Source organism: Tursiops truncatus, chromosome 4 (assembly GCF_011762595.2).
Source record: "Tursiops truncatus isolate mTurTru1 chromosome 4, mTurTru1.mat.Y, whole genome shotgun sequence".
In the NCBI taxonomy this organism is placed as follows: Eukaryota; Metazoa; Chordata; class Mammalia; order Artiodactyla; family Delphinidae; genus Tursiops; species Tursiops truncatus.
Genome location: NC_047037.1, coordinates 30376302 through 30397567, shown reverse-complemented (window position 1 = coordinate 30397567; position 21266 = coordinate 30376302). Strand labels below are relative to the sequence as shown.

At 34.5% G+C, this 21266-nt stretch overlaps 1 protein-coding gene across 3 annotated transcripts in view; it reads right to left on the bottom strand.

Annotated features, from left to right (window-relative positions):
- The window catches only part of STAG1 (STAG1 cohesin complex component), a 419314-nt gene that overhangs the window by 144625 nt on the left and 253423 nt on the right, over positions 1–21266 (bottom strand). For 2 of the 3 annotated variants that reach the window (XM_019934217.3, XM_073803799.1), the window contains exon 7: positions 15440–15644. In XM_019934217.3, coding sequence (XP_019789776.1) covers positions 15440–15644 — 205 coding nt within the window. Of the gene's footprint in view, positions 1–12419; positions 12554–15439; positions 15645–21266 lie in introns of those variants that run through there. The other variant, XM_019934218.3, reaches the window with a different exon arrangement.

The following is a 21266-nucleotide window of genomic DNA, read 5'->3' as shown; positions in this document are numbered from 1 at the left end:
AGTAAGATTACACTATTTACTTGTGAATCAGAATTTCATCCATAAGATTACAAATTTATAACAGAAATGGATGATGGAAGGAAACTAGTCAACTTCTATGTTTTACAATCTAGGCATAATTTAAATAAGAAAGACGAAAAATTATTTTATAGAAATAAACTCCCCATTTTAGCTTGTGACAATTTTCTCTGCCTCAGTGTCCCTATAAGCTTGGCTCATTAACATTCCCACTTAAAAACAGACTCATCCTGGGAGTTCCCTGGTGGTCCAGTGATTAAGACTTGGTGCTTTCACTTCCGTGGCCCTGGGTTCAATCCCAGGTCGGGGAACTAAGATCCCAAAAGCTGCTCGGTGCGGCCAAAAAAAAAAAAAAAAAACTCCAAAACACCCAAAATGGACCCATCCTAATTATCAGCAGGAAGGATTTATGTAGTCTCCTCAACAACCCCTTTCCCTCACCTTCAAACATACACAACCTAAGTAAGAGCATACTAACCAATCCTTTTAGACCTTTCTTCTGGCCACCAATTCTGTGTATATAATTGCTTCCTTAATACCTTTACTTAGATGCGTCAAAGTGTCTTATTTGCTTACAATCAGTTCATGACTTTTACTCCCAAAGATGGTCCTTTCCCTGTGTTCCTCACCTCAATGAATGGCATAACCTCTGATCCCTGAAAAATAGACTGAACCTACCAAAGTCATTAAATTCATTAAAAATATATTCTGTGAATTTCTGACCGGTTTCCCCAGTCACAGTGTTAATGTATTTTTAAACACTCACTTGTATTTGTAAATCTAATTAAATATTATCAAACTTCTCTTTCAAGTCCTCTGAGGAACAGGTATGACACAAACCTTAACCTTTTGTCTATTCAAATTTACTTTCATCATTGAGATAATAAGAGTGTAGGGAATTCTGGTAAAGGAATAAAAGTTTGTGATGGCAAAATGATCTCCCTTTTTTTTCATTTAGTTTATCTGCAAATACGAATGTTCAGTTATTAATGAGTGTTTTGGAAGAACCAATCTAAACATCTGCAAACATATACACAACTAAAGATGAGCATGCATTTCTTTTAAAGCTTCTAAAATTTCCCTTTAATTACATATATAAACATGTATACATAATAGTGTAACTATATCTATCTATCTACACATACACATACACACACACACACACACACAATTCGTTATTCGGAAACTCTATCTACATTTTGGTCAAATCCATGTTACTAGCAATGCTACTGCCCTCAAACCAAAATATAAGACAAAAATCCTAAAAACAAAATGTAAGTTAGTGAGTAGTTAGAAATGCATTTAAATGAAAATGTTTCCCTTTTCCTGAGATATGGCATCTAAATATAATAAATTGAAAAATCTTCTTGTGTTTCAAAATATAGGCTAGTGATTTTATAGCATTTTACAAATTGTCAGTAGAATACCTCTGAAGGTTAAAAGTACTCTTAAAATTAATCTGTATAAAAAAGAATAGCTCAAAGGCAGAAGGGATCTGGTGCATTCAAATTGCCCAAGTCAGGGATAACAGATAACAGTTTAACAGAGCTTGTCCTAAGCATACAAAGTCATAACCAAATGGACCTTAATTCAGTTTATACTTCTAGATCTCTAAAATAAAATGACTTGAAGATCAAGGAATTGGAAAGCATTAAAATTAACACCAACTCTGGCTGGAATTCACCAGCAGAAGCTGAAATACAAATTTTCTTGAACTTAATTGTTTTTTGTCTTCAGCTATATATCTCCTTGGGAACCCAGAACCCAAACTCCAGCTGTCATTGTGTAATGACCCTCCTCCCATCCTAGGTATATATAAACAACAAAATATATCAACATACTAAAAAAAAAATGCAAAATGATCAATATATTTTCAGAAACATATTAGATATGATAGAGCAGTATTTACTGAGATGTTTATGGACCTGTAAAATTTAAACTTCACTGAAATTTTCACTTTACATACTAACATATAAGCAAATAAACAGCTATTGAGGAGAGACTTCTAACTTAACGATATAGATACAACATGGGGATTGTGATAGGGATTATTGAGTCCACTGAAAAAAAACTCATTCCTGCATAGACTGAGCACTACTTAAGTTTTACTGGTATTATTAACAGAATTTTATAAATCCAGTAATTCAGCCTGGTTTCTATGATGTGGGCTTTGAAGTGCCTTCTCTTTGTCTACCAAGGAGAATACTTAATTTAGCCTTCATATTTTAACTGTTGGCTACAGAATGGCAAACTTGTTCTACCACTGTGCTACTAAGAATGTGTTCTGCAGATATGTGTTGACCACAAATGGCTTGTTACCAGTTCATTAAAGGTATAAATTTGGAAGTAAGTTTTTAGAAATTTTTATAACAATCTGACAGAATAATCTTATGTCTACTGAATCTAGTAATAAAATGACACTAAGATCATAATTAAAAAACTAGTCTTTCACCACAGAGAGTTCAAAAAACACTTATTTAGTGCATCCTCATTCATTTACCAATCCGTAAGTACTGAACATTGTTTTGTGTACTAGAAGCACAAAAGTGAAAGAGACAGAGTATCTGCTTCCATGATTTTTATCTTCTAGTGAGGAGAAAATAATATATCAATAGATAATATACAAATGAAAAAATCTATCAGTTAAAGAAAAAAAATATCGTTAAAAAAAGTAAAGTATGGTAAAAAGGACAGAGAGCAAATGGGGTGGCTAGGCCTCTCTGAAGAGCTCATATTTAAGCATGCATGAGGCAATGAGCATGATTACATGACAGAAAGTGTCCCAAGGAGAGGGAATAAAATGTGCAAAGGTTATGACGTAAATTGTTATGAGAGGGGACTCATAAAAGAGCAAGGTACTTAGTGTGGCTGAAGCACAGAAATAGGCAGAAGCAGGAGACAAGGTTGAGGAGGAAATCAAAAGGCCAGGTTGTAAGAGTTTTACTAGGAACTAGTTAGGACTCAAGAATTAAATCTAGGGCTTCCCTGGTGGCGCAGTGGTTGGGGGTCCGCCTGCTGATGTGGGGGATACGGGTTTGTGCCCCCGCCCAGGAGGGTCCCACATGCCACGGAGCGGCTGGGCCTGCGAGCCATGGCTGCTAAGCCTGCGCATCCGGAGCCTGTGCTCCACAACGGGAGAGGCCACAACAGTGAGAGGCCTGCGAACCGCCAAAAAAAAAAAAAAATCTAAATGAGATAAGACCCACTGGAAATTTTGGTGTGGGTGAGAAATAGTCTGATTTATACTTTTAAATGCTATGTGAACAGACTAGCGAAGAGTAAAAGTGGAAGAAGGGAGACCAAATAGAAGAACACTGAAAGAGAACTGAACATATTTTGCCAAAAGCTTACAATAATGATTCTCGAGTTTTTGGCCTTGAGCAACTCAGTAAAGCAATGCTAGCTTGGATTGAAGTGGTAGCAGTAGGTGGAGAGAAAGTTAGATCTGAAATATATTTTCAAGGTAGAGCTAAAAGAATATGATAATATAGGAAATGAGAGAAATAGGAAAGGCAAGGGTAATTAGAATGTCTTGTGCTTATTAGTTATCTAAGTGGAGATGGTTAATAGATATACATCATAAAAATATTGGTTTTTAGAGCCATTAAACTGGATAACATATCGATTCAATGGACGACTATTCAGCCACTAGAAAAAAATGAGGCATGATTTATATATGCTGTAAAGTCTGCCAATAAACTTCTTGGTGGAAAAAAAGGCAAGATGCCTGTCACTGTGTATATTATAATATCATTTACGCATGAAGAAGGAATGAATTATTTATTATTATGTGCCAGTCACTCTTCTAAGCTCTTTACACACACTTATTCATTTATACCTCACAACTCTATCAAGTTAAGTACTATAATTATTTCTTTTATACATAAGAGAAAACTGAGGTATAGATTGGCTAAGAGACTTGGCAATTACACAGCCAGTAACTGGCAGAGATAGAATTTGATTACAGCCGTCATGCTCCATAGTCTAAGTTCTTAACCACTACACCATACTGTCTCTCACTGAATATGTATGTGCTATCATATTCATAAAATCTTTGGAAAGATATAAAAGAAACAGGCAACTTTGGTTGTATTCGGAGAAGGGAATTTGATGGCTGAGAGCCATGGGTAGAACACTGACATTTCACCATATAACATTTTTAAATCTGGAATTTTAAATCGTATGACAGCATTACTCTCTCACCATCATTTTTTTTAATTAATTAATTTTTTATACAGCAGGTTCTTATTAGTTATCTATTTTATACATACTAGTGTATATATGTCAATCCCAATCTCCCAATTCATCCCACTGACCCCCACTTCCCCCCCTTGGTGTCCACTTGTTTGTTCTCTACATCTGTGTCTCTATTTCTGCCTTGCAAACCGGTTCATCTGTACCATTTTTCTAGATTCCACATATATGTGTTAATATACGATATTTGTTTTGCTCTTTCTGACTTACTTCACTCTGTATCACAGTCTCTAGGTCCATCCACGTCTCTACAAATGACCCAATTTCGTTCATTTTTATGGCTGAGTATATTCCATTGTATGTATGTACCACAACTTCTTTATCCATTCATCTGTTGATGGGCATTTAGGTTACTTCCATGACCTGGCTATTGTAAATAGTGCTGCAATGAACATTGGGGTGCATGTGTCTTTTTGAATTATGGTTTTCTCTGGGTATATGCCCAGTAGTGGGATTGCTAGGTCATATGGTAATTCTTAGTTTTTTAAGGAACCTCCATACTGTTCTCCATAGTGGCTGTATCAATTTACATTCCTCCCAACAGTGCAAGAGGGTTCCCTTTTCGCCACACCCTCTCCAGCATTTGTTGTTTGTAGATTTTCCGATGATGCCCATTCTAACTGGTGTGAAGTGATACCTCATTGTAGTTTTGATGTGCATTTCTCTAATAATTAGTGATGGTGAGCAGCTTTTCATGTGCCTCTTGGCCATGTGTATGTCTTCTTTGGAGAGATGTCTATTTAGGTCTTCAGCCCATTTTTTGATTGGGTTGGTTTTTTTTGGCAGTGTTGGGTCTTCCTTGTTGCACGGGGGCTTTCTCTAGTTGTGGCGCATGGGCCTCTTATTGCAGTGGCTTCTCTTGTTGTGGAGCACGGGCTCTAGGCGTGCAGGCTTCAGTGGTTGTGGCACGCAGGCTCAGCAGTTGTGGCTTGCAGGCTCGGTAGTTGTGGCACATGGGCTTAGTTGCTCAAAGGCATGTGGGATCTTCCCGGACCAGGGCTTTAACCTGTGTTCCCTGCATTGGCAGGTGGATTCCTAAACACTGCACCACCAGGGAAGTCCCAGGTTGTCTGTTTTTTAATACTGAGCTGCATGAGCTGTTTATATATTTTGGAGATTAATCCTTTGTCTGTTGATTCGTTTGCAAATATTTCCTCCCATTCTGAGGGCTGTCTTTTCATTTTATTTATAGTTTCCTTTGCTGTGCAAAGGCTTTCAAGTTTCATTAGGTCTCATTTGTTTATTTTTGTTTTTATTTCCATTACTCTAGGAAGTGGGTCAAAAGAGATTTTGCTGTGATTTCACTACCATTATTTTTTAATAGAAATAATAAAAACATGGAATTGGTTTTCACTTTATTCACTGAGGAGTGAATAAAGATAAAAACGTCTTTAGATTGAGTCTGAGATAATTCAATATTTACAGTTTAGCTTTCTACAGTCCACCAAAACAGTGCTTCAAGAAGAAAGAAGTAGTTATGTCTTTCAAGAAAGATGACACTAAGAAGGTAACTGCTGACCTCAACAAGAGCAAAGGCAGTGAACAGGTAGATAGAAACCTGATTGGAGTGGGTTTAAAGAGAATAAGAAGAGAGTGAGTAGAGACAGTAAATAGAAATAATTCTTTAAGATTTGCTATAAAGAAAAGGAGAAAAATAGGACTATAATTAAGGAGCATGTGGAAACAAGGGAGGGTGTGATGGTCAGTCTTATGTGTCAACTTGGCTAGGCTACGGTATCCAGTTATTTAATCAAGCACTAATCCAGGTGTTACCGTGAAGGTATTTTATAGATAAGATTAACATCTGTAAGTAAAGGAGACTACCTTCAATAATGTGGTGGCCTCATCCAATCAGCTGAATGCCTTAAGAGCAAAAACCGAGGTTTCCTAGAAAACAATTTCTGCCTCAAGACTGTACAACTCCTGCCTAAGTTTCTAGCCTGCTGGCCCGCCCTACAGATTTTAAAATTGCCAGCTCCCAAATTGTGTGAGCCATTCACTAACATAAATCTTCCTCTCCCCCAATATATATATCTGTGTGTGTGTATGCAAATAAGAAAATAAGTACCTAAGTATATCTCCTGATGAGTCTGTGTTTCTGAAGAGCCCTAACTGATACAGAGTGTTTCTAAAAGAAAAACGCTGTTATAGCATATTAATATAATGATAAAGGGGATGGGGGAACTGAAGCAGGACAGAGAGAAAAAACACCCTGAAGAGTAAAGTTCTTGAACAGGAATTGGATCCACTGCACAAGGGCAAGGACTAACCTTAGATAGATAGTACTGTAATAAAAGAAAAAGCAGAGTATATGTGTACTGGTACACCTAGATAAGTAGGTTTAATCACTGAAGGATTCTCTTCTGTCTCTATAAAGCTAGCAAGATAATCAGCTAATTGTGAAGAAAAGAGGATAGCAGATGCTACAGGTTTGAGAAGGTGTGAAATAATCTTATAAGAAAGTAGGAATATCCATGGCATAGAATACTGTAATAGGATTGCTAGGCAGCACTAAAGGTCCACTTGAGAGAAAAATGTAAAATGCCCAGCCATTATAACTATGTGTTGTTCTATAGCCACTTTCAGCTCCACTTGTGTAGGTATGGAACAGGTAGTAATATGAGGTTTTCCTAGGGGGTATAATGGAGGGCAAGGATGTTGAGGATCCTTCATGAGAAGGACATGATTAAAATAAACCTGAATAACAGAATCTATGCTAGGAAAGTGGAGGCAGTGAGGACATCAAGAACACTAAAAAACAGAGTATCAAAGAATTTAAAGCCCCAAAAGAAGAAAAACAATGTTGGAGCTGGGAACATATAAAACAAAAACTGGAACGAAAGAGATTATTGGCAACTGGGATGGTTAAAATTAAGATTATGGACACTGGCCCTTTTATTTACTATTCAACAATTTGCATTTATGTGTTCTTCAACATAAAAATGAAAACTAAAAAGCTGTCTTTATATTTAGTGATACCTACTATACTTTTGAAAACTATTACTATAAACCCTGGAAATATATATGATAATGGGACAAAACTAAATTTTAAAGAGAGGTATGATTATATTCCCTCTTTTTTTTTTTTAAATTGAAGTACAGTTGACTTACAATGTTGTGTGAGTTTCTGGTGTATAGCAAAGTGATTCAGTTATACATATATACATATTTTTTTCATAATGGTTTATTACAGGACATTGAATATAGTTCCCTGTGCTATACAGTTCAACACTGTTATCTGTTTTATATATGGTAGTTGGTATCTGCAAATCCCAAACTCTTAATTTATCTCCCCCACCCCCTTTCCCGTTTGGTAACCATAAGTTTGTTTTCTATGTCTGAGTCTATTTCTGTTTTGTAAATAAGTTCATTTGTATCATATTTTAGATTCCACATATAAGTGATAACATATGGCCTTTGTCTTTCTGACTTACTTCACTTAGTATGATAATCTCTAGGTCTACCCATGTTGCTGCAAATGGCATTACTTCATTATTTTTTATGGCTGAGTAGTATTCCATTGCAATTATGTTCCTTCTTTAGTTTTAAAAAACTTATTTAAAAAAACAAAAAGGCTTACAATAAACTTCCTCTTTCCAAATAATAAATATTTAATCAATCCCTGTCTCTTAAAAACCCAACCAAAATAATGAGAAAACAATTTTCTTCTTCAATAAATCCAGAAAATTACCTGCAACCCCAAACCACAATGTATCAATATACGTATATGGAAAGCAGACGGATGAAGCATGCAAATCAAACCAAATGGTTGAAAAAGCTTGACAACTAAATCTAAAGAAATACAAAAAGAAAAACAATTTTGGTGTGTAGAACCCAAAAGCATTAAGGAATTGGAGAAGTATTGGTGTCCACAGAAGATGAAGTGAAATAAGGTCTGGAAATAGGAGCATTATTTCAAAGTTTGTATAGTAAGTAATTAAATCTCCACTCGAACCTAGGCAGTCAGGCAATTCCCCCAACATACACTCATCTTGGAAGTCCAGAAAGTTTATTCCCTGAAGAATATAAACCAGAGATTTGGACTCATCAGACACAGAGGAGGGATACAGGTGAAGTGCAGAGTGCCCTGGGTGCTCCTTCACCCTGTATTAACTCCTAAATGGCAGACAGCAAACAGACTTAAGGAGATTGAAAGATCCTTCTGCAAAGAAGCTAAACTTCCCCAGGGAAAAATAATTATCAAGAGTTTAGGGTCCACAGTGAAAATGGTATGTGACCACAGGACCACCCTACAGTGATGCTCACCAAAGAGGCCAGAGCCATTGCCCCTCCCTGTCAAACACAACACACACACACACCCATGCCACCCCCAACCCCCACCCTCTCTGGCAATCTGCTCTTTAGTGTCTCATTGTCAGCAATGACTAGAAAGCCAATGAATAGATACTTAAGGAACGTTTCCAACATGAAAGACACTGATAAAAGCAGAGAATTGGAAAAGAGGTCAGAGTAGGGTGTAAAAAAAAAAACTTCAGAGTAATAATTAACGTTGTCAAAGAGAGATAAAAGAAAATGTTACATCCATGAAACAGTGTTAAAAAAAAAAGACTTGGATAATGCAAAAGAACTCTTAGAATATTTAAAATGATAATGAAAATTAAGCTCAATAAAGCTGAAGAAATACAAGAAAAGTGAACAAAAAGACTAAGGAATGGAAGCTAAAAGAGAAATAACAAGAAACTCAGGATTGATTCAACAGATTAACATCCAAGTAATATGTATTCTATAAAGAGTGCCCAGCATAATGAATGGGAATTATATACACACATTAGGGTATATCACCATGATATTTCAGAAAACAGGAACAAAAAGAACATAAAGCTTCCAAAGACAAGAAACAGGATCAGAATCAGAACTTTGAAACAGGATTGGTCTTCTCAACAGCAATATTGGAAACAAGAGGAAAAATTCTGAAGAAAATTTTCAATAAGTTCCACATTGGTTCAATTAAATGTAAGAATAATTTTTCAGGCATGTAAAATCTCAAATATATACATTTCCAATACTCTTTTTCTCAAGAACCTATCAGAAAACATGCTACCCAAAAAGGAGAGAATAAATTTAAAAAGAAAAAAAGGGCAGGCCAAAGATAGAGGTTTCAACAAAAGACAAAGGATCCAAATAATGGCAGAAAAGTTAAATAACTTAAAGGACATAAAGATTTTAGAAAACAACACAGCCTTATCAAACATAATTGTAAAAAATTAAAAGTACAGAAAATGTACCCCACAAAATTGATTATAACATCCTATTATTTGTTTAAAAATAAAATAAAAAATCCTCACATAAAAGGAAACACCGACATGTCATGACAAAATTAAGAAGTGGTATGATTATGGCTAATTTTTATTTTTGTACTTTTCTCCTATTCTGAATTCTTTGTAAGTTGTATATGTAATTTTATATGTACAGAAAATGTTTAAACATACAACATGGAAGTATTAATGAAAAATCTACAAGAAATTTTCTCAATTTCTCTATCCTCTTTAGAGCCAAACCAAGCAAGCTCTGTCATTCTATCACAGTTATAATATCAGACACTTACTGAATGACTTGTATATGTGAAACATTTAACACGAATTATTTCATTTAAGCCTCACAACACTCCTATAAAATGGGACTATTAGTAGCAACACTATACAGATGAGGAAAGTGAGGCCCTAAAGTTAAGTAACTTGTCCAAGGTTACCAAGTTGATACATAAAAGATATGATTATAAAATGATTTTAAAAATCATAATTTCTTTACAAAAACTAGCCCCCAAAAGAAAACTAATTTTCATACCCGATGACAGAAAGTAAAGGCGATAAATCTAAGAAAATGATACTTCTGTAACTAGAAAACGTAAAACATTACTCTAGATACCTATATTTACATTTGAAAGAGTAATTACATTTAAAAAGTTTACTGTATTTTATGTGTACAGTTATAAGATATAGTGGCACTCGCAAATTTGGTCTATTATTGGGCATTAATCTCATGAGAACACCAAAAGTCTACTACATACAAATTCTAGAAAGGTGAAAAAAAAGTGTTATATCTAGAGGAGCAACGAGAAACACAAAGGTATTAAAGTTAAAAAAAATGCACTGGTGAAAATACAAAGCAATGAGAAAGTAAAAATTTCTTTAATGAATAAAAGGAAAATATAAAGAAATTAAGGAAGAGAGCTTATTTATACTCTAACAGTCTGCTCTTTGATGATGCCAGATTGACCTAAAATTTTGAGGTTCTAACCATAGCAACCAGAAATATTCAGTCTGGTTAAGAGTTATAAAATACCTACTGAATTTAATAAATAGAATTTGGCATGTGAGAGCCAAAAAGATATGTAAAAAATGAAAGTGCATGCTGTTAGTTTTCTTAATAGCAGTTTCTGAAAGATCTGTTTATTTACTTGTTTCTGATTTCCCCATTTGCAATGTCTTCTATTACGAAAATAGTAGGTGTTCAATAAATTCTGAGGAAAAAAAACACGAGTGAAGGGAAACACTGCACACACTACTGGCTCTTACTGTCATTACAGAATAACAGCCGCAGTTTACTAAATGTCAGGCACTAGTTCAAGCTTTCTTAATTTCTTTTAATGAGGTAGCTATCATTATCTTTCCCACTTTGCATATGAAGAAAGTGAGGCCAAAAGGACTTGTCCAAATTACCCAATTAGTAAAAGGAAGAAAGGGATATGTATTCAGACAGCCTGGTCCAGAACCCATTCTATGAACCCTATATTATATGGTTTCAGCAACCAAAAGCCAAAGAAAAGACATCAATTTACTGAGACAAGATTATTTTCAGTCTGTGATGGGAGAACAAAGAAATTTCTTACAGCTTTTCTTTTCTCAGAGTAAAAGTCCAGAGATGCTGACTTGGTAAAAAAATGTTAATCAACAACAAATCATATGTCAATATAAAATCAACCATATACCAATATAATAATGTTCAACAATGAGATACAAAGAAATGTTTACTTCCGCAAGAATCTGAGAGTGACCTATTATTGTTAACTAGTGGTAAAGACTGGCCTCCCAGCATAATGAGCCACCTGACTGTCATATGATGATCTTAACCACATTTTCTAATTTTTTCAGAATTCATTTTAGAAAAAAATAGAACAGAATCAATCACCATGCTATATTAATAAAATTTTGTAGTCTTAATCCCCCTTTGTTCAAATCAGCATTTTCACTTTAGAAGTGAGAGGTAGCCAGTATCAATCTATTTGTAACATAGAAAATTATGCAGGTGAGAAAACATCAAAAGATAAAAAAGGTAAACCAACATTATTCATCTCGCCATCTAACAAAAATTTGAAGTCACCAACTTCTAACGTATTGGCATACATTTTAAAAACAAATGCCTAAGTATAATATAACTATAAATCTAAAAAATAGATCCTTTGAGATTAGAATTATCTTTATAATACCAAACAACACAGTGGTAAAACAAAGGGAAACCTACTTGTTTTTGAGCTGGAGGAGGAAAATATTTTTTCATGAAGATTCCATGAAATTGGGGAAAGAAAATATGTCCAGCCTCAGATTGTAAATCCACCAAAATAATAATGACAAAATACTACTTATATAAATTAAATCCACAAACTATGTTCTATTCTAATATGTCTGAGATAGCTATTTAGAAAAGCACAAAGGCACTTAATTCTGAAGATAAATCGGTAATGAAAACTTTATTACAGTGTAAAGCTTCTTTATTAAGCTGAGTCAGACATATAGGAGAGTATGCTTTACAATTCCAATTAAAAGAATAGAAAAAAATAAGGAAAATATAATACAAAATGTAATTGCTAACAGTCTGTTTCAATTTAATGGTAAAAAGAATTCCAAAAAGAAGGGAGAAAGCACAGTTTACTGGGAAAATGAGACTACTTCTACCTGGAGAATAAACAAACCTGAAGAACTACAAAATGATGAAAATTTTAGTAAAAATGTGACAAAAGTATACAATTAAATGCAATGCATAAACACTGACAATTGGGACATATTATTAACTAATAACAAGAAAATGGGATATTTGGAAAATAGATTAAAAGTACTATTGATAAAACCACTCTGATGATTTATGAAGCTCTAAAACTTATCTTGTCTGTACCCTACAAAACAACTAACCTGATTGTCTCTCTTCTCAGCTAAGATATAAGCAATGTCAAGGAGCATTTTATTCCAAAGCCGATAATCATATCTGGCCATAACTGCCTTGTAACTGTCCATGCACATAGTCTTTGAAGCAGAGGATTAAATGTTCCTGCCCATTTTATCTAGTCCCCAAGACTCCTCCTGCAAAGTGAATAAAAATGATTATCTTTTAATCTACCCCTTATACACATACCATAAAAGAAAAAAAGGGAGGGGGTACCAGAGAAGAGAGCAAAGATGAAAAGAAAATAATCCTTGAGAAGGTGGATAATTATTATCCAGCCTGGAATTAAGTTCTCAGCAAGATCTCTGTGCTTTGTTGTTGGGTAGGTGACTGATGTCTCACTTTTTATGAAACTGAGCTTTGGAAGACATGATCATTAATGTACACAGAGAAATTACAGTAATATTTTGAAATAAATTTGAGAATAGGTTAGCTTTTAAAAAATAAGTATAAACATAACATTGATCTCCTATTTTTCTTGATTTCTGATTTTGAAAAGTAATTAACAAATACAAATAGGCTAGATGATATAAAAAAAAGCTGAGGAGAAAACCAAATGGCATTTATCAGGCAGTTTTAAAAGCTATCATGATCACAGGTAAATTGTGAGAAAAGAAAGACAGAAAGGCACTGGAAGGAGGAGGGAGCAACTCAACTCAAAAGAAATAGGAGGAAAGCCATAATTAAAATATGTTTAAGCACACATAAAATTAGCAATGTATAGATTACCAAAGGGATAAATATACGAAAAACAAGAAAATAATAAAAGTCACTGAAAATGGACCAATGGAAAGAAGAGCTGAAATGGACCATCATAAAGTCAGTAAAATACAGTAATATTTCATTTACATGGCAGTGAAGGACAAATGCAAATGAATTAAACTGCATTTTTCAGGAAACTGAAATGTTTTAAAACTCAAAATATTCTGTCTATTTCTATAATATACTATTCCTTCTCTTGTGTTCATAAATAGAGTATGTGGCATATATTTAGTCTTTTATATAAAATGCACACAGGTTTCTGGATTAAACAGAGGTAGCTGGCCGCTACAGAGGAGCCCCAGATTGCTCTGTATCTTGATATCTGTAAGCAAATTTTTTTTGTCTTTTTTGTTATAAATTATCGTTTCACAATTCTGTCAGCAGGACAGAATCTAACACTTGTCCTCCAATCTAACACTTGCTTCTCTTTCTCTCTTGGCATTGGGAAACTAGATAATAACTCTTTATGGCAGTAATTTTGGCTATTCAGAAGTAACTTCTATCCTTATGTTTAAGTTTTGTTTATTTCAAATCACTGCATTTACTATGCATCTGAAAACCAGCTAAACAAGAATTACTGTACGTAGATAAAAGAAAGATGAAAAGTAAACAGAAAATATAAAGAAAAGAAAAAAAGCAAACATAAAGGGCAGAAGATTCTAAAAGTGATGAAATTAGAAAGAAAAATTGTATAGCATCAGATAACTTTTAAGTAATAAACAGTATATTTACAGTACCTTTTCAAAAAGTTACAACTGGGTACAAGATCTCTTTTTATTCCTAATAATGAGGAAGAGGATACTCTCAAAACACAGAATAAAATATGTTTGATGTTTGTTCTATATAGAAAATTTTTTCAACAATAAATTGTGTGATTTTACCTTTTTAAAAAAGATAAACTTAAGTAAAAGATCTTCCTCTTTTCCCAGTGAGAAAAAGGACACCCTCAAAAGAATAACTGTGTCTCATGTTTGCTCCATATAGAACTGCAACTAAGGGAATAATGGACACTAATAATATGTATTAACCACATTAAGGAAGGAAAAAGGAGTGGAAAAAAATATGGATGACTCTATATAAAATTATCACATTGGCTTTAGGCAACAGGTTAAACCAGAAAATGATAAAATTTTAAATCCAGGGTTTGCAATGTGTAGTCCCCAAAGTATCAGTGTCAGCAACAGCTAGAAACCTGTTAAACTCGGGGGCAAGGCCACACAATCTGTTTCAGTAAGGCCTGGAGGTGATTCTGATGCATGCTAAAGTTTAAGAATCAATGCATTCAATAAATTAGATAAATGAGAAATTTAAATTCAAGATGAAATGCAATTAATTAAATTAAATCTCATTTTTTGTCATGGTAATGTGCAAGATGAATATAGCCAGAGTTATTGCTATTAAAAAGGATGTAATTTGGGAGTATTTAAATATATGTGTATGTACATACACACACATTCTCTCTCTCTGTATTACAGGAGAAAAAGAACAATCATTTAGTCATTTTAGGTAAGCACAGTTAAAATCGTTGAGGAATTGAGAACGATGGCTAAATTAACAAAATTACCTTGTTACGGAAAAACAAGGGGAAAAAGAACATACTTGACTCAATTTGTCTACATAATTCTAAAATAAAAGCAAAAGTGAAAATTATAATGTCAGTTCTTCAGGACTCAGCCTACCTACCTGAACTGATTTTAGAGACATTACATTTAGGTTATTACAGCACTAGGAATAGAAAAAATGCCAGCTAGGTCACACTTACCTATTACAATTGGATAGAATTGTTTAAAAATACATATATATAAACAAAATTTACACATTTATGTATAATAACAATGAACTATGAAGCAATGTAATTAAGTAGAAAAACTACTATGAATTTGGAATTTCAACTATTATTTGGGTTTACCAAAGAACATGGTCTGGTGGACTCTTAAAATTTATTTGGTTATAAAATAAAAATGCAGGAAAATACATGTTCAGAAAGAGATTTGGTAACACTCGCCAGAAAATTTCAATTTTCATTCTCAAGACTATCAAATGCCAGTTATCAAAATAGGCACACATTTTACTTAGAGAATACAAACCATTCATGTGAATTTTGGAGAAAAACTATTTTTCAAGAGCAAAGTAATGAATTTAATATTTAATCTAAATAAAACTTAACTAGAATAGAACATATTTAACAAAACTAAATTGAAAAGGAAATAAAATGTTGGTTACTTACCAGCAAGGGTACTTGTATGTCTAAAAGCTCTGACCTGGGAGTCTGACAAACCAGTCAAAAGGGAGATTACTGTGTCCATCATATACTCATCATAAATTATGCTATACTGACATTGTCGAATCAGGACTCCAATAAATTCACAAAAGTTTGAACGAAATTTTTTCCACTGAGGTCCAGGCATGGTAAGGGGGTAATCACCACTGTCCTAAAAGGGATAAAAAAAGAACATATTAAATATGACATCAAGTTTGATCAGTATTTTTTCCTCCTACTGGAAAAGGAACATTTTTCTCAAAGTAGATATGGACAGAAATCAAGGGGCACAAGATGTCTTTCTCTTTTTTTGCTTGTTTTGATCTTCAACATCTAAATTGTTAATGTGCTCAAAATTATTATTTACAACCAGTATTTAATCCATTATTCTAAGCCATTCATTCAAAATAATAGTTCCAGTTTTGCTGTACTTGGGTCCTAGTTGAGATAATTTAAAGTAGGAAATTAAAAAAGAATTGAAGTTTAGACTAGAAGGGATATTTGCTACTGAATTCAGATCAAACTAATGGTGATACCTGTGAAATATAGCATCTTTCAATTATTTTAAATAGACACTTTAAAGAATTGACAGTTTCAAGAGTATAAGCACTTCATTAAGAAGTCCAAAACCAACTTTTCACATCTGAAACTGCAAACCTGTTTTTTCCAATTTTACTATGAACTTTCAATTAACTCTATTTTATGGAGTGAATTTATTAACTTTTCAACGAAAAATATCTAGCATGGGCTCTTGGTATCACGAGATTGTGTTATCTTGTTTAAAATACGAAACTGACAGTTGAACCCAGCAGAGGTTTCCCACTCCAGCCTAAAACATTTTGGTGGAGGAATGGAAATTCACAAGGCAGAGAGTGCGAAATTCTGTGAACATAGTTATCTGTATACTCTCAATTTGTGGCTATTTGTCTTTTCTAGGCCAAACTGCTGTTAGGAAAATTGGTTATAAATGAGGTCTTGAGCTCTGTTGGTGTCCCAGGAAAGAGAACTAGTGTGACACTTAGAACAGCAAGAAATCCCAAGAGCAAGGAACAGAAAGCAGAGATAGGGAAGAGCTTGGCAGTCAGTCAAATATCCCCAAAGAAAGTTAATTTTGGCACTACATGAGTATTATGTGGGTTACTAAGCTCTATAGGACATCAAAAAGGAACTGAAGGGGCTAGCTGAATCCTCCCTGCTCTTTAGACTGGGGGTGTGGGAGCACAGACTGGAGAGGGTAGCAGGATGGAGAGGGGAGACGCTTCTCAAAGGTATCTCTGAAGGCTGCCTGCTGCGTCCATTTCACAAAAGCCCACCAGGGTAGAGTCTCTTTTGCTTTGTACCAACTGTGAGATTCAGCCATTTAGTGCTCACAACCAGATCTGGGCCCCAAGGAAAGTACAAAGAAAAGAATGTATCTAAACAGCCCCAACAGCAAGAGGAAAGGAAGCCAGAAAAATCACCATTTAGGAAAACCTAAATAAAACATAAGTATACTTCAAAGATTCAAATGCAGCATAAAACAAAACAAAACTCTAGGGAACTGAAAAACACACTTTTTTTGAGGTATAATTCACATATAACATTAGTTCCAGGTATAAAGTATAATGATTCAATATTTGTATATATTACAAAATAATCACAAGAAGTGTAGTTGACATCTGTCACCATAAACAGTTACAAATTATTTTGCTTTTCTTGTGATGAGAACTATTAAGATCTACACTCTTAGCCATTTTTCAATATGCAATACAGTATTAATAACTATAGTCACCATACTTTACATCCCCAGGACTTATTTATATTACAACTGGAAGTTTGTACCTTTTGTCCCACTTCACCCATTTTGCCCATTCCCCCCAAACCCTGGCAACTACTCTGTTCTCTGTATGTATGAGCTCGCTCAGAGTTCTTTTGTGTTGTTTTGTTGTTGTTGTTATTTTCATTTCACATATAAGTGAGATCATATGGTATTTGTCTTTCTCTGACTTATTTCACTTAGTGTAATGTCCTCAAGGTCCGTCCATGTTGTCACAAATGGCAAAATTTCCTCTTTTTAACAACTGAATACTATTCCTCTGAGTGTGTGTGTGTGTGTGTGTGCGCGCGCGCGCGCGCACGCGTTTACCACATTTTCTTCACCCATTCATCCATTGATGGACACTTAGGTTATTTCCATGTTTGGCTACTGTAAATAATGCTGCCATTAACATGAGGTTGCAAATACCTAAAATACTTTATTTCTTAAAAAATTCAGTTGATGAACTGAAGGAAAGGATGATTACTGATAGGAGATACATTAGTAGCCTAGAAAATAATGTGCAAGACATATCAGAGAAAAAACACATGTAAATGCTAGATGAGGCCTGTGGAAAAAACCTTTTAAAATGGACAAAGTAGGTTAGTATTACCTTTTAAACCTTCTGTCCTTTCCTTTTTCATTGATTTGGAACTCATATGTGGTGCTGATGGTCAACAGCCATTTTGCAACCATGAGGGGACAGTATGAAGATAAAGAATGGTACAGAGAAAGATGGAAAAAATGTAGGTCTTTGCTCTGTTGAGGTGTAGTATCAATACCAACCATGTTCTCTCTACTCCCAAATTTATTTTGTGTGAGACAAACTCCTGTGAATTAAAGCCACTGTTGGTCAGATTTTCTGTTACTCACAAACAAATGCATTCCTGTTATAGTAGAATTATAAGCAGTGGGAAAAGATGAATTATTCAGTAAATGACTTTGGTACAGTACAACTGGCTTTTCATTAGAAAAAAATCAGATATGTATTGCACCATACACTAAAATAAATTCCTAATGAAATCAAAACACTTAAAAATACTCAACCAAAAAAAGAAATAGCAGAAAACATGGAAGAATCTTTAACCGTGGTCATTTTTAAGTCTTTTGTCATTTACAGACAGTTCTGGGTATACTCTGATGCATTTGCAAAAATGTTCCTATACAAGGGTTTCATCTTCAAGGAATTCATGGAAAAGACTCTGACAAGTACAGGTTTCTGGTAACTGACTATACTGCTGAACTGAATGAATAAGTATTTTCAGAACTCTAATGGAAAACTGATGAATTCATTAAAGTGCTAACAAAAGATCAAGATGAAAAAAATATTAATTACATGGGACTGAGTGAGCTGATGAGTATGATTATAATTTTTGTGACTTTCTCTTTAAATAAAAAATCCCACAAGGACACAGAGGCAAAAAATATACAAATCAATTTTCACTGCAAAGTAAAGGAGCTGTTACAGTGGAGGATTACTGGACTGAATGTCAATATTATGACATAGTATGAGTGTTTCATGTTGGTAATTGCAATCATTGTTGCTTTCATTGTGGTCATCCATTTACAATGCTTGGTGTCAGTTTATCTCTCTCAGTGTGTGTGTGTGTGTGTGTGTGTGTGTGTGTGTGTGTGTGTGTGTGTGTGTGTGTGTGTGTGTGTGTGTGTGTGTGTGTGTGTGTGTAAAGAAAACATGGAAGAGAGTCCCTCCCATCAAGCCTCTTAGATAGCCTCATCCACCAGAGGGCAGAAAGCAGAAGCAAGAAGAACTACAATCATGCAGCCTGTGGAACAAAAACAACATTCATAGAGAGATAGACCAGATGAAAAGGCAGACGGCTATGTACCAGATAAAGGAACAAGATAAAACCCCATAAAAACAACTAAATGAAATTGAGATAGACAACCTTCCAGAAAAAGAATTCAGAATACTGATAGTGAAGATGATCCAGGACCTCAGAAAAAGAATGGAGGCAAAGATCGAATGGAGGCAAAGATCGAATGGAGGCAAAGATCGAGAGGATGCAAGAAATGTTTAACAAAGACCTAGAAGAATTAAAGAACAAACAAACAGAGATGAACAATACAATAACTGAAATGAAAACTACACTAGAAGGAATCAATAGCAGAATAACTGAGGCAGAAGAACGGATAAGTGACCTGGAAGACAGAATGGTGGAATTCACTGCCACAGAACAGAATAAAGAAAAAAGAAGGAAAAGAAATGAAGACAGCCTAAGAGACCTCTGGGACGACATTAAATGCAACAACATTCGCATTATAGAGGTCCCAGAAGGAGAAGAGAGAGAGAAAGGACCTGAGAAAATATCTGAAGAGATTATAGTCGAAAATTTCCCTAACATGGAAAAGGAAATAACCACCCAAGTCAAGAAGCACAGTGAGTCCCATATAGGATAAACACAAGAAGAAACATGCCGAGACACATAGTAATCAAACTGGCAAAAATTAAAGACAAGGAAAAATTACTGAATGCAGCAAGGGAAAAACGACAAATAACATACAAGGAAACTGCCATAAGGTTAACAGCTGATTTCTCAGCAGAAACTGTACAAGCCAGAAGGGAGTGGCATGATATACTTAAAGTGATGAAAGGGAAGAACCTACAACCAAGATTACTCTACCCGGCAAGAATCTCATTCAGATTCAATGGAGAAATCAAAAGCTTTACAGACAAGCAAGAGCTAAGAGAATTCAGCACCACCAAACCAGCTCTACAACAAAAGCTAAAGGAACTTCTCTAACTGGGAAACACAAGAGAAGAAAAGCACCTACAAAAACAAACGCAAAACAATTAAGAAAATGGTCATAGGAACATACATATCGATAATTACCTTAAAAGTGAATGGATTAAATACTCCAACCAAAAGACACAGGCTTGCTGAATGGATACAAAAACAAGACCCATATATATGCTGTCTACAAGAGACCCACTTCAGACCTAGGGATACATACAGACTGAAAGTGAGGGGATGGAAAAAGATATTCCATGCAAATGGAAATCAAAAGAAAGCTGGAGTAGCTATACTCATATCAGATAAAATACTTTAAAATAAAGAATGGTACAAGAGACAAGGAAAGACACTACATAATGATCAAGGGATCAACCCAAGAAGATACAACAATTATAAATATATATGCACCCAACATAGGAGCACCTCAATACATAAGGCAACTGCTAACAGGTATAAAAGAGGAAATTGACAGTAACAGAATAATAGTGGAGGACTTAACATCTCACTTACACCAACGGACATATCATCCAAAATGAAATTAAATAAGGAAACAGACGCTTTAAATGACACAACAGACCAGATAGATTTAATTGATATTTATAGGACATTCCATCCAAACACAGCAGATTACACTTTCTTCTCAAGTGTGCACGGAACATTCTCCAGGACAGATCACAACTTGGGTCACAAATCAAGCCTCAGTAAATTTAAGAACACTGAAATTATATCATGCCATCTTTTCTGACCACAAAGCTATGAGATTAGAAATGAATTACAGGGAAAAAACGTAAAAAAGACAAAAACATGGAGGATAAACAATACGTTACTAAATAACCAAGAGATCACTGAAGAAATCAAAGAGGAAATCAAAAAATACCTAGAGACAAATGACAATGAAAACACGACCATTCAAAACCTATGGGATGCAGCAAAAGCAGTTCTAAGAGGTAAGTTTATAGCTATACAAGCCTAGCTAAAGAAACAAGAAAAATCTCACAAAAACCAATCTAACCTTACATCTAAAGAAACTAGAGAAAGAAGAAAAAACAAAACCCAAAGTTATCAGAAGGGAAGAAATCATAAAGATCAGAGCAGAAATAAATGAAATAAAAACAAAGAAAACGATAGCAATGATCAATAAAACTAAAAGCTGGTTCTTTGAGAAGATAAACAAAATTGATAAACCATTGCCAGAGTCATCAAGAAAAAGAGGAAGAGGACTCAAATCAATAAAATTAAAAATGAA